At 37.4% G+C, this 13525-nt stretch overlaps 1 protein-coding gene across 8 annotated transcripts in view; it reads left to right on the forward strand.

Moving 5' to 3' along the window:
• DNM3 (dynamin 3) overlaps window positions 1-13525 on the forward strand; it is a 176823-nt gene that overhangs the window by 23674 nt on the left and 139624 nt on the right. For all 8 annotated transcript variants that reach the window (XM_030494442.1, XM_030494443.1, XM_030494444.1 and 5 more), the window contains exons 3-9: window positions 2754-2903; window positions 4555-4758; window positions 5341-5439; window positions 6271-6431; window positions 9520-9662; window positions 10949-11084; window positions 12416-12483. In XM_030494442.1, coding sequence (XP_030350302.1) covers window positions 2754-2903; window positions 4555-4758; window positions 5341-5439; window positions 6271-6431; window positions 9520-9662; window positions 10949-11084; window positions 12416-12483 — 961 coding nt within the window. The remainder of the gene's footprint in view (window positions 1-2753; window positions 2904-4554; window positions 4759-5340; window positions 5440-6270; window positions 6432-9519; window positions 9663-10948; window positions 11085-12415; window positions 12484-13525) is intronic.

A 13525-nucleotide genomic window follows, 5' to 3' on the forward strand; every position in this document is an offset into this window, starting at 1 on the left:
AGTCCTGAGTCCAGGTGCCTCATCTTGGTAAATTCTTGACCTCTAGTAGCAGATTATTCTGCATAGGGTAAAATCTGTGGGCTCTGTCAGACTTTAGAAGGTCTTGGGTTCAGCTTGATGTGGGTCAAGGAGGTTTTTTTTAAAAAAAACACCGAAATCTCTCGTATGAAGACGGGCTGAGAAAATTGGGGCTGTTCAGCCTGGAGAAGAGAAGCTGTGCAGAGACCTCGTAGCAGCCTTCCAGTATCTGAAGGGGGCCTACAAGGATGCTGGGGAGGGACTCATGCAAAGACAATATTTTAATTTTCTAGCTAATTGTTCTTTCTCTTAATTCAGCTTTATCTGAAAAATACATATATGAAAACTAGACTTTAGGCAAGATTACTTTTTCTTGTGTGGCTTCATGTCTATTTCCACAAAAATGTAAATAAAATATTTTCCTAGTATTCTTCTGTGTATGAAAGCTGAAAACTGCAGAGTGCATTAAAGCATGTGCTTATCCAATCTGGATAAAGGCAGCACTGCCAAGGACAGGCTAAGAGCTGAAAGGAGCAAAACAAAGTGCTTGTTGTTCGTTTGAATTTTTATTCTGAAGGCTGTGCGTGGCACCACAGGTTATGAACTGTTGTAAAGTCTATTCCTTCAGAACTAGTGGGACCACAGATGTCACTGGTTGGAATGAGCTATTGATAAATATTAACACATCTAAAAATTAGTTAATGTTTTCATTTGAATTACCTTGAAGCCATTTCAATTAGGACTCTTTCAATTACTACAGAGCATTTAGTGGAACAAAGAGAAAAGCTTCCTTGACTATCAGCTGAGTCACTCAACTGATTACAACTAGGCACCAAGTATTAATTATTGGATTGTGAAATATTTTTCTGAGAGAGTCTGATGAACCACTGGGGAGGGAGGAAAGTGACTAAGGAGAGTATGTTTATTTTATGACAGGAGCAGTGCATGAAGAATTGGGACAAAATAAGAATCACTTGTCAATTCTTTTTTCAGTAGGTAGCTATTTCCCAACCTTGAGATGACAAATTTTACATATGTGAATTCTGAAATGTGCTAGAGAAACTGAAGTATTTTATTTTGTGTGCCATGTTCTCTTTCACTTCAAAATATTTGAATATTCCTTTTTTCTCTCTCTCTTTTTTTTTTTTTTTTTTTTTAAATAATTGAGGATGAAACATACAGAACTCCTACTCATTGTCATTTTGCTGCTAGAACTAAAAAGGTATATAAGAGATGCTGGAATTCTTAAGTTACCAGAAATGAGATGGAGGTTTTTGTTAGGTGCTCTCATTTTTAAAATGAGATGTATTATTTTTGTCTTAACAAGCGTGGGTTTTCCTGTCCCCTGCCTTGGAATCTGGAGGAATTATGGTATTGTAGCACAGAAAGGTTGGTACTTGTTGTTTTCCCCTCCTCTCTCTCCTTTTTTTTTTTTTTTTTACCCTCAGTTTGCTTTAACTATTGGTTTCATGTGTGGTTTTGACTATTGTTTTTTTAACACTTCTGTCAATAGTAATAAAGCAACTTCTGGGGAACAAATTTCAGTACTGATACATAAGGCTCTCAATTAGTTTGTATTCCTGGATCAGATCTTCTGAGCTTCTGTTCCTTCTCTGAGTACCAAGCAAGCTCTTTGCTCTGGTGTTTGAGGGCTGTTTACCAAGAAATGTTTTCTGGGGAAGAAACATCCAAATGGAACTTTTGAGATCAGGTCTTGATTGCAGGATGAAATTAACTGGAACATACAGAACTTTGTTCAGCCTTTCTCCAGGCCTATTGCTTAGAGTGGGATCAGGATATGAGCTTATGTCTGTTACCATTTATGTCATTACTTCTGATTACAGCCTTGCTATTGTGAGATAAACTTGTGTGTTCTGTTATAAAGGAAGAAACCCCAGTTCTAAAATCCTGAGATGTGCTTTTGGTTTTGCGCCTCTAGGGAAGGAAATTAGTATCCATATTTGGATTCAGGAGTCAAAACAGGGAGGGACATAGTGTCAAGTTCGAGTCTAACAAATTAGACTGTATCTATCCTTGATTCCTGGTTGATGCCCAAAAGGTAAGAGGGCAAGTTTTATGATAATTGAAGACTTAAGAATTGTGTTCTCCCACTTAAGCAAAATAACAGCTATATCAATAAAAGCTTTTACAAACTTCTTATATATGGTTTGGATTTAGATGACAAGAAGTTTTTGGGAAATGAGTTGCGTTAAAAACATTATGATGTTCTTAAGTGATCTTATTTTCATTATGAACTTCTAAAAATATACAGAACTCCTTTATTAAAATCATGTAGCATGGGCTGTTAGTTTCTGAAAGCAAATGCTAATAATCTTTGATAATACAGAGCTTGACTTTTGTTCAATTTAGCGATGTATTGCAGGCACATGAAATCAGATGAAAACTCAATTCTGATTCACAATCTGTTCCTTGTTCTATTAGTGTAAATGGTATCTATTTGAATCTTTTAGGTTGTTCCAGAAGATGACATGCTGAAGCTAAAAGCAGTAAATCAGATTCATTCAACTTGACTTTTTAACTAGCTCTTTCTTGTTGTAGGCTGGTTTTCATCTGTGCAATCACATCTATAGCATGTGCTCATATATAATGCTTTCCTGATACTCATGATGACATGCTTTTGTACATATGCTTCTGAAGAATACTAGGGGCTTGAAAATGGATGTCTAAGTCTATAAGCCTGTGAAATACAGAATTGCTATTGATATTTTTCACAGAGTATGCTGAATTTCTACACTGCAAAGGGAGGAAATTTACTGATTTTGATGAAGTTCGTCAGGAAATTGAAGTAGAAACAGATAGAGTAACAGGAGTGAACAAAGGCATTTCTTCAGTTCCTATAAACTTAAGAATATATTCTCCACATGGTAGGTAAAATCATGCTACTTTATATTTCTGTTATGTGGTGGGTTATGTAGCTCTGTCTAGCTGTCTCCTTTTGTATGTGTTCTCATTGCTCAGTCAGAAGTCTTCTGGGATAAAAAAACTTCTGAGACTGAGTTGAACCGAAAGTGGATATGCATCTGGAAGAATCCTCAACTTCTGTGTTACAAAACCACTCTACGGTAGAAAGCTGTTGCCACTAGAGCTGGGCAGAATGCAGACTCTGTTCCATTTAATATTCTCATGATTTAAAAATATTCTCACTGCATCAGGATGAAACCAATCTCTCCTCCAGTACATATACCGTTAGATAGTAACTCACTAGTAAAGACAAATGATAGGAGATGGGAGACTTTAGTGGCAAAACTTCTTTTTGCCACCTTCCAGATGGATTCCCCAATCAGTGATCTAGGAAGTCATTATGTCTCCCTGCCCTATTGGATGTTTATTGTTTGCTGTCATTAAAAATATATTTAGACAATAATGGTGTTTGAAGCTGCTTTATGTTGTAGACCCTCAGTGTAGATCAAAGTTAGTTCCTCTGGTTGCCATCTGCCCAATTTAATGAAGGCAATCTAGAGAAAATGTTTTGCATTGGCTCTGTCTTGACTACAGGAGAAAAGTGGTATGGTTGACTGAAGCACTTTATTTTTCTAACCACCTCATCTGATGTCTTCATGGAGAGTCAAAGGACAGAAAGATTAAAATAAGAGAGGAGGTAATTAAAGAGATGCTGAACCTCCCTTTGATATACTGTGAGCAGTCTTGGCTCTAAACATATGCCTCTGAACGTTTCTCTGCTATACAGTTATGGTATAGCCAACTGGAGAGAAGCTGAATTAAAGGCCCTGCCTCAAAGCTTGTTGTTTGAACATACTGACTCCAGGAGAAAATGAAAATTTCCTACCTAATGCTCTTACTTTTTTTAATGAGGATCAGTTCAGCAACTGTTTTCTGTATTAGCCAGAACCCAAATATACTTCTGGTGTTTCCTTTCTAGGAATTGCATTTTTCTCATTTTTCTGAAGGGTAGCCTGTTTCCCTAGTACAGGCTGAACAAGCTAGGATGCTTCTAGTTGAAACTGTGGCTTGTACTGGAGAAATCATGTCAGAACAAACCAGATTTTATTAATGAATAAACTTTTTCACGTTTCTTACTTTACTTCAGAAGTTGCAGAGTAAAAAAGACCAAACCCGAAACAACAAATAAATCAACCCGCCAAATAAAACCAAACCCAAAACAACAACATACCCCAAAATTTCTCAATTTGAGACAATGTTAAAAGCATAGTCAGAGAGGGACTGATTACCAGAACAAAACAAAGCTCAGAAAGATAGCTCATTTGTCTAAGAGCCTTTGAGGATATTCAGTAGAAGTATCATTCCCTATGCCACTTGTAGTGTTTAAAATATTAAATAGTACTAATTAACCTAGAGATGAAAGACCAGCAGAAAAAAAGTGTACTTTTCAGATTGTCAGGCATTTTGTTTGAACCATTGACAATATTTATGTACCTGTAAAGGTAATTTATGTGAGATTTTATGTGACTAAAATTTGTCTGCAGCCATAGGTGTGTAGACCTCTTTAGACATGTCTGGTGTGCTAACCACTTTCATCCTGTGTTTTCCTTATAGTATTAAGCCTGACCCTTATTGATTTGCCGGGAATCACTAAAGTGCCAGTAGGGGATCAGCCTCCAGATATCGAGCAGCAGATCAGAGACATGATAATGCAGTTTATCTCTCGCGAAAACTGTCTGATACTGGCAGTGACTCCAGCTAACACTGATCTGGCCAACTCAGATGCACTGAAGTTAGCTAAGGAAGTGGACCCTCAAGGTAAGCACGATTGAACGTAACCACTTTTCATTCTCAAATGTAGTAACATAATTGAAAGTAATAATTATTGCCAGCCCTTGTGTAAAATATAATTTATAATGTAGATGTGTATATGTACATTCTCATATAGGCTTCAACATCACAGTAACTGTTTGTTAGCTCGGTGTCATTCCAGTAATGATGCTGTAAATGTGTTTTTAAAATTTTATTACTATGTCTTATAAGCAAGTGGAGCAATGCCTATCTAGAAATTTCTGTGGTACCTAGAAAAATGGACTATGGTGCTGGTGGGCATTCTAGATAATACTTGCATTATAAATTTTATACAGTCATATCACAGGAATGCTGAGCCTTGTAAGAGATTTGAGAAACACGTTTCAGCACTGTCAATGATGATCCCTTCTTTTCCAAACATTTCATAATGTGCAGTTGTAGCTGGTATTGTGTGATACAAACTTTGAGAATGTCACATGTTATATAATTGTAAGATGTAATTGTTCTTCCTGAATATGAATGATTCTTCACTATCTTTTTTTTTTTCTTTCCTTTTTTTTTTTTTTCCCCTGCCTTCATCCTGGGCAGGCCTTAGGACTATCGGTGTGATCACAAAACTGGATCTGATGGATGATGGAACAGATGCAAGAGAAATTCTAGAAAACAAACTGCTTCCTCTTCGTAGAGGTGCAAATGTTCAGTTGCTTATCTTCTTTGCAGTCCGGAAAGTGGTTTGGATAAAGATGGTGTCTGGGGGCCTGGAGGTGAATCAAAGGTTGTGCTGGACTTGATACAAATAAAGTGATTTTTTAATCTTTTTTTCTGTTTTTAAAATGGGTGTGGAAAATACACTGCATATTCCAGAGGAAGCAAGAAATGTCAGCGCAGGTTGTTAGCCAATTTTCTCTCCTGTGCCAGATTGTTTCTTGTAACAAAAGAATCTTTTTTTTTTTTTTTTTTTCCTTTGCATATGACTGAAGCAAGCACCAGAGCTTTAGTTAGCTCACTGTAAATCAAGTTGTGAACCCTTTCAGAAATTTCTCATGTGGTTGTTCTGGCAGCCACTGCCACAGTTGTTCATACTGTTAACAATATCAAGAATTTTGGTTCTAGCTATAATTTACTGATGAGAACACTATCTCCTCCCATGGAGCATGTTGTTCCAGCAAAAGAGAAAAATTTTTTCCTCTATTTTGCTAATATCATGTAATTTATCTATGTAGACCTGAGTCGGTGTTTTGTTTTTTGTTTTGTGGGGTTTTTTTGGGGGGGGGTACATCAAAGTTTCAGATATTTCTGTATTTGAATCAGTGATTTAAAAGGAAGTATATTTGTTATACATAAACAGGATGAACAATTTAGACACTGTTAAGGTTGCTGAGTACTTGTAAACAATATCTGAAATGCCTAAATTGGAAAGCTTTGTTTGAATTGAGGTAGTCTAGTTCGATTTAATGTGAATACAGTAGCTCAGGCAATAGCTGCATTGACTTACCCATTGGGTTTGTGTTGTTTTAGGTTATATTGGTGTTGTAAACAGAAGCCAGAAAGACATTGATGGGAAGAAGGACATTAAGGCAGCTCTCCTAGCAGAAAGGAAATTCTTTCTTTCCCACCCAGCATATAGGCACATGGCAGATCGGATGGGAACACCCTATCTCCAAAAAGTTCTAAACCAGGTAAAACCTGAAGCCGTGTGGTGAAAGGCAGTTTTATAATGATAGGACCAATATAAAATCTATTTTAAAATGAATGATGGTCAGTGAACCTTACTTATTCTGTCCTGCTTTTAAGCTTTTTAATTTTCACAATGTAATTAGCAAAGCTGTATATTACATGTAGCATACAAAAACTTACTGTGAGATGTAGTCTCTGACGTTTACTGACAGGTCTGCACTCCCCTGTTCTCTTGAATACTGAATATGGACACAAAAAATAAGATTTGTCTCCCTTCTGGAAGTATACCATCCTATTCCTATCGCATTTCTTCTAGCTGGATTTTTAGAATTCAAATTTGGAAAGTAGGGGGGAAAAAAAAAATGACATTTTTACATTTTTAGAAATCATGTGTTCCGAGGGTTCATTGTACTTTAACCTCAAAATCTACACTTTATTGTAGTTCTTGAAGGAAACAGTGACTGTGTACTAACGATATAAATGACAAATCAGTAATTGGAACACACTTTTCACACTACCTTTATTTTTGCCCAAACCTTTGGTTTGTTTCTATGAGTTCATGCTAAACTATGCCAGAACAGAGCTTCCTTCAGCAAGAAATAGAGGTCTATTTTCCAGTTACTTGGAGGAGAAACCCATAGTATACTGTCCTAATAAAGACACTGCCTACAGCAGCTTTGGAAGAATATATAATTCTCTCGTCTTTGGGTATTACTCATTTCATAATGCCATCCATTAGGTTGAATAGCATGTGACCCTAATGATGATGCATCTCAGCAAGTTTGAAGAGGGCCTGCCTCTCTAAAGTTACTGGTGATGCTGTTTTCTCTTTTTTTTTTTTTTTTTTTTTTTTTTTAATCAGCTGACCAGTGTTCTTGGCATTCCTACAAGTATTTGATAGTGTTTTTTCCAGTTCACTTTCAAATTACAGACTTTGGTCTGGAATAGACAAAGACCATGTTAGCCTGGCTTTGTCTATTTTGGACAGCAGCTGGAAATAGCAGAAAAGTTATTGATTAAGTTAGGAAACTAGTGGCTGACCTGCTTAATTTCTTGCTACAGTGACTTTGCAGGTGTAACTTGACAGCAAAGTTATGGTCTGCTCTGGATTTTTCCAAAAAGAATGCTGTTGCCATTTATTTGTGCCTCAGAACCAAAGTCTTCAGCAGGATGCAAGAACTTGCTTGTAGCATGCGATTTTATCTGTTTAGGACGTTTTGCCTCTTTTTATATCTTGAAAGTTTAATCCACATGTCTTAGTTTTGAGATTGAAGCATGAGCTGCATATGCCTTTGGATCATCTTATCTGTCCTGGCTTGCTTTGCTTTACTATTCACTTATTTTTTGTGAGCTGTTATATAAATTTACCTATTTCATTATGTTGGTCTTCTATTACTGTTACTGTGTGTAGAATATTATATATGGGAAGATCTATAGAAGTTTTGCCCCTAAGATATTAGGGACCTATTAGTGTTTGTGGTTTCAGGTAATATTTCAATTTCTCTGCATCCACAAGGTGGTGCTCCAGGGAAACTCCAGCTTTTGATTTTTGTGCCTGTTGATCTGCTGAACAACTTTTATTTTGAGTTTACATATTTTGGTATTTGACAATATTTATAGCTTGTCTGATTTGGTTTGGGAAGAGGGTTTGCAGCATAATGCAAGAAGTCTGCTTTGGTTTAATCAAGGAACAGGTACAGTGCATGAGAAATTTATGGCACAGGTAAAACATTGATAGTGCTGTTCAAAGACATTACAACATATATGTGCAAAAGTAATTGAGGTAAGTTAAGCACAGATCTGGTAGGCAGTTTTCTACTTTCCTTCAATGTGTTTTCCAATACTTCTAGGAAGATTTTCAGAAATGAAAACTGCTAGTCTTGAGTGGTAGAACCTTTTCAGCCAAAAATCAAGTGTTTAAAAAAGATGAAGTTCTATAATCAGTAATATGAGGGCAAAATCTATTTCCTTTAGTATACTTTGTACAAGGGAGCAGAAATCGTGTAGAAGTGATTTTTCCAATGGGGGGAGAGTGCCAAGTAGGTACTCTGTATGTCTACACTTCCCTCAATGTCTGTTCTTAGTGGGCTGTGGATGCTCAGAATCTGTTCCTTGTCTGACCTTGTCTTGTGGCTGTGAAGTAAAGGAGTCATGCTGAACAAGTATATAGCGAATTGGGAAGCACCCTTAGGAAAACCAGCAAAATGGGAGTGGTGGCATGAGAGCTGAGTGATGACAGGTGATTTTCAAATTACATGTGTAATGTGTATAACTTTTTTTGTGTGTAACTAAGCAAGTATGTAGTAACAGGACTCAGTGAGAGGACAAAGGAATTTTTCAAGCCTCCTTATAATGTGTATGCAAAAGGGGTATTGTATTGCTCTTTAGCAGTCTCCATTGCTTCAAAAATCAAAAGGAACTATACTGGCAAACTAGCACAGGTCATGGCTGATGACTCTACTTTGCTCTTGTGAGACCCCACTTGGGGTACTGTGAGCAGTTCTAGTGTCCTCAGCATAAGAAGGACATGGAGCTGTTGGAACAAGTCCAGAGGAGGGCCATGAGGATGATCGGGGGGCTTGAACACCTCCTTTATGAAGACAGGCTGAGAAAGTTGGGGCTGTTCAGCCTGGAGAAGAGAAGGCTGTGTGGAGACCTCATAGCAGCCTTCCAGTATCTGAAGGGGGCCTGCAAGGATGCTGGAGAGGGACTCTTCATTAGGGGCTGTAGTGATAGAACCAGGGGTAACGTGTTTAAACTAAAACATGGGAAAGTTCAGGTTAGATATAAGGAAGAAGTTCTTTACTGTGAGGGTGATGAAGCACTAGAACAGACTGCCCAAAGAAGTGATAAATGCTCCGTCCCTGGCAGTGTGCAAGGTCAGGTTGGACAGAGCCTTGGGTGACATGGTCTAGTGTGAGATGTCCCTGCCCATGGCAGGGACTAGGTGATGGAACTAGATGATCTTAAGGTCCTTTCCAACCCTAACTATTCTATGATTCTATGATGTGCTTGGCACTCAGAAGGAGACGGTTGTGCTCCAGCTTTCATCTTTATTAACAGTAAAAAGGACTTTTATTTGCTTTTTAGCAACTTACCAATCATATTCGGGATACCCTCCCAGCCTTCAGAAGCAAACTTCAGAATCAGCTGCTTTCTATAGAACATGAAGTAGAGGTATACAAAAATTTCAGACCAGAAGATCCAACCAGAAAAACGAAAGCCCTGTTGCAGTGAGTGATCTTTTGTCTGCTTTTCTAGTTTGTATAAGTTTGTTTTGCCTCTCTTTTTTTTTTTTTTTTTTAATTCTTTTGCTTTGTAATGGCTTTAAATTTAAAGATTTGGATATGGTTAAGGATTCTATCTGCAAACTCCAAAGAATTCTGTGCTTGATGTTCCAGAACACTTAATTTATCCTACAACTTCAGCAGAGTTTGTCCTAAATTAATTATAGTAATCCTAGAAAAGAGGGAAAGCGGAACAGGAAAAGTAGAAAGATCAGCAACACAGACCTCAAAGATGGCAAGATCAAAATTACATGAAGGGCTACTATCTATGATTAATGCACAGCTAAGCTACAGACTGTTCTTTGCTGCAGGAACGAATGCTAAAATTTTGTGTGCTTTCCAAAAGCAGCTAGGCACATTTTTTGGGATGGGGAAGACATTTAAGGTTAGTAAGTACAAGGACAGATTCCTGTATGGAATCATGAACAGCAATTTGAGGCCAAGAGAGTTTTCTGGAGAAGTATTACTGTGTGCTTGCTCTGTTCTCATAGGAACTTATTGTTGGTGACTGTCATGATATGGCCTTCGTTTTGCTTTAGTGCAGCCATTCTTAATGTTTAAGTGAGAGTCTATTGTGGTGGGTGAAAACCTCTTTGTTACTGGTTGCCTCTCTGAGTATACCTCTGACCACTAGCAGCAAAATATGTGATGTGATGTGCCATCTGTGCTTTGTGTTAAAACTGACCTGGCAGATGTTGACCCTTTTGGGCTCAAGGAGTCATGGATTGAATATGATTGTTCTTTGTTGGAGGAATTGCACTGCTAAAGTCACTGTCCAGTTTGGGTCTCATCCACAAAATATGTGTGTCTGCTGAGGCTTTGATAACGTTATTGTTAAGTGATAGAACAGAGATGAGTGTTCATCTGACTTAGAATCAAGTGGAAGTGGAATCTTTTACTGTGGTTTTAACTCTAAGGAAGAAGGGCAATGCTTCATGCAGCTTCCTTCCTTGGCCTGTTTGCAGGGATGCTTGATACTCAATATTGTGTTCCTTTTCACCTGAAAGGTCTGCCATTTTCTCTCTCCCTCCTCCCCCCCCTCCTTTTTTTTTTTTGCTTCTATGTTCATGTGCGATTCAAATTTACCTCTTCGAAGAGGAAGCATCTAAAGGAAGAAAAAAAATCTAAAATACACTTAGCACTTCTCTCTTGTATGATTGTTGTCACATTTCTTCTATGACTTTTTTTTTTCTTTTTTTCCTTTCTCTCCTCTCCCCACCTTTGAAATTTAGGATGGTACAACAGTTTTCAGTGGACTTTGAAAAAAGAATCGAAGGATCAGGAGATCAGGTTGATACATTAGAACTTTCAGGAGGTGCCAAAATCAATCGTATTTTCCATGAACGTTTTCCTTTTGAACTAGTAAAGGTATTTATCCATCTTGCTGGTGTGCTTTGTTTTTTATTTATATATTCCTATGTTCATACTGATAGAAGTAAAGCCAAGATTAAGGTCTGATGGGAAGAATACACTCTTAATTGTGGAAGGAGTTACATGAAGGTATAATGGAGACATTTGGCTTTGTTTCTGGCTTTGGATACTGAGACATGCTAAGAATTCTGAAATATAGGAATTAGAATATCATTATTAGTCCCAGTTCTTACTATTTTCCTTGCTCTTTTATTATTTTATCACAAATAGCATCTTTCTTCTGGTTAGATGAGGCAGGCAAACAACTACAATTGGTAAATTTAAGTTGTGTTCAAGTAGGTAGTACCTATTAAAATTAGAGTTATAGAAAATAGTTGTTTCCTGTGTTTTCTACTTCCTTTATTCAGTGCATTAAACCAAAGCCAGCTTTCATAGTGGTAGGTCGAGCAGAACCAAATTTGGCATTTTGAGATAATATTTCTCCTCTTGATACATCTCTTCTTGTTACCTTTGGGTAACAGAATAAACAGAAGTCCAGTGGGATGTGAACTAAAGAAACCTGGTTTCCTATGAATGTTGTTGCATATTCTTTGATCCTCTCTCTCCCCACCCCTGCCTTAGTTTCCCCTCACTATGAACTCTACTGTATCTCTAGTCCACATTTTTTATATTTTTACACTCTTCCTAAGATTCCTCTCGACATGTTTTATGTTCAGCCTTGACATCCCCTAACTTTAAGTTGGGTAAGAACCAGACAGAGTCGTGGCTGGTTCCAAGGATTAAATGTGGTAGGTCAACTAGCAGTCCAACAGAACAGATGACAGTTGGGTTTAAGTAATGATCCTTTTGTTTGTGACAACACTAACTTCTCTTCCACCTAGCTGTCTTTCAAGAAACTTAAATAAAAGCTTTATAACTTCATAACTGAGACCACTCCTCTCAAGTTTGGTTGAAAAACAGGAGAATGGGAAGGGGAGGATAAACTGACCATAATCACAGAAATTGCACCACTTTAGGAAACCAAGCTTAAAAAAAAATTGCATCTCCCAAATCCTGTTTCTGACATATCCTATCAATTCTGTAAAATCATTCCAACTGTTGATATATCTTGAATGGAAGGGTGCATGATTTTCAACAATCCTTACTGCTGCCTTAGTGTTTAAATGTTTGATAATACTTAGGCTTTGTTTAGAGGCATTAGAAACGACTATTTTGCCAGTTGAACTCACCTGTCTTCCAGTTATATTGGGAGAGGTAATATTTTCTATCTTACTTCTATCTTATTGAAAACCTCTCCAATATGATCTCATATGCTTTTGTTCCTCTAGATGGAATTCAATGAGAAGGAACTTCGGAGAGAAATAAGTTATGCCATCAAGAACATACATGGTATCAGGCAAGTGCTCCCATGTTTTCAAGCCCAGTCACATTATAGAGGCTTGTGGTCTTTCTAACCTGAGGGCACACTGGCTGCTGACTGCTAGACTATGCTAGTCATGTGCTGTTCCCAGCAGCTGACTTTTTTTCTTCCATTCCTTTACACTTCTGTTTTTCAGGTAGCTATTTTGAGCCAAACAGTTGGTTTGCCCAAAGAGGTTTAAGTTACTGGGAAATGCTGGAAAATTATTTTACAAAGAAAAAAAATAGCTTTTTTTTTCTGGTAGTGTCTGCAGTTCTGTTAAGCCTGTATTCCTGAAAAGTCATAAATTTTAGAGAGAAAGCTCGTGTCTTGATATGGAAAAAACTTTTCAGCCTGTATTGTGGCAGACTCCTTGCACTATCTTACTCCTCTTTATTTTCAATCATTTCTTGAAACGACTGATTTGCAAGTGAGTTGGTTGAGGTTTCATTTTGTAGATATGTCTGCAGTGTATTATTAGGTTTAGGAAGAGGAGGTATTTGTTTTTTTAGTTTGGAATGACCTGATTATCTCACTTCAGAATGATCAGTCTGTTTTGGAGTGACACTACATCAGATGCATACCCATTTTTCTGTTCTATTCTTTTGACAATAGAACAGATTCCAAAAAGCTTGGGTTTTTGTGGGGTTTGGAGGGTATTTTTTGGTTGTTCCTCCCCCTTCACCCCCATCTTGTGAGTACATAATATCTTTTGAAAGCATTGCTTACAAGCTTTGTTGTTGTTAGTGTTTTGGAAAATGTTCGTTGCATTACTTGTTTAGTGCATTCTCAGATGGTTGACTCTAGTAGCCATGGTGCAGTATTACAACTTTTCTGGAGTTTTCCTTATTGATGGAAAGGTCTTGTTGAGCAATTTATGGTAGTGAACTGATAGTCTACTTTTTTTATATGATGTATCTACCAAGACAGACCCTTGTAAGCAGCGTTTGAAAGAGAAGTAAGGCCTATTTGTTTAGAACTGGTCCTGTCTGGTATCTGTTATGTAGGTTCATATAACATGCAGTGACCACTGTGAAAT

This window comes from Strigops habroptila, chromosome 8 (assembly GCF_004027225.2).
Source record: "Strigops habroptila isolate Jane chromosome 8, bStrHab1.2.pri, whole genome shotgun sequence".
NCBI classification, from domain to species: Eukaryota; Metazoa; Chordata; class Aves; order Psittaciformes; family Psittacidae; genus Strigops; species Strigops habroptila.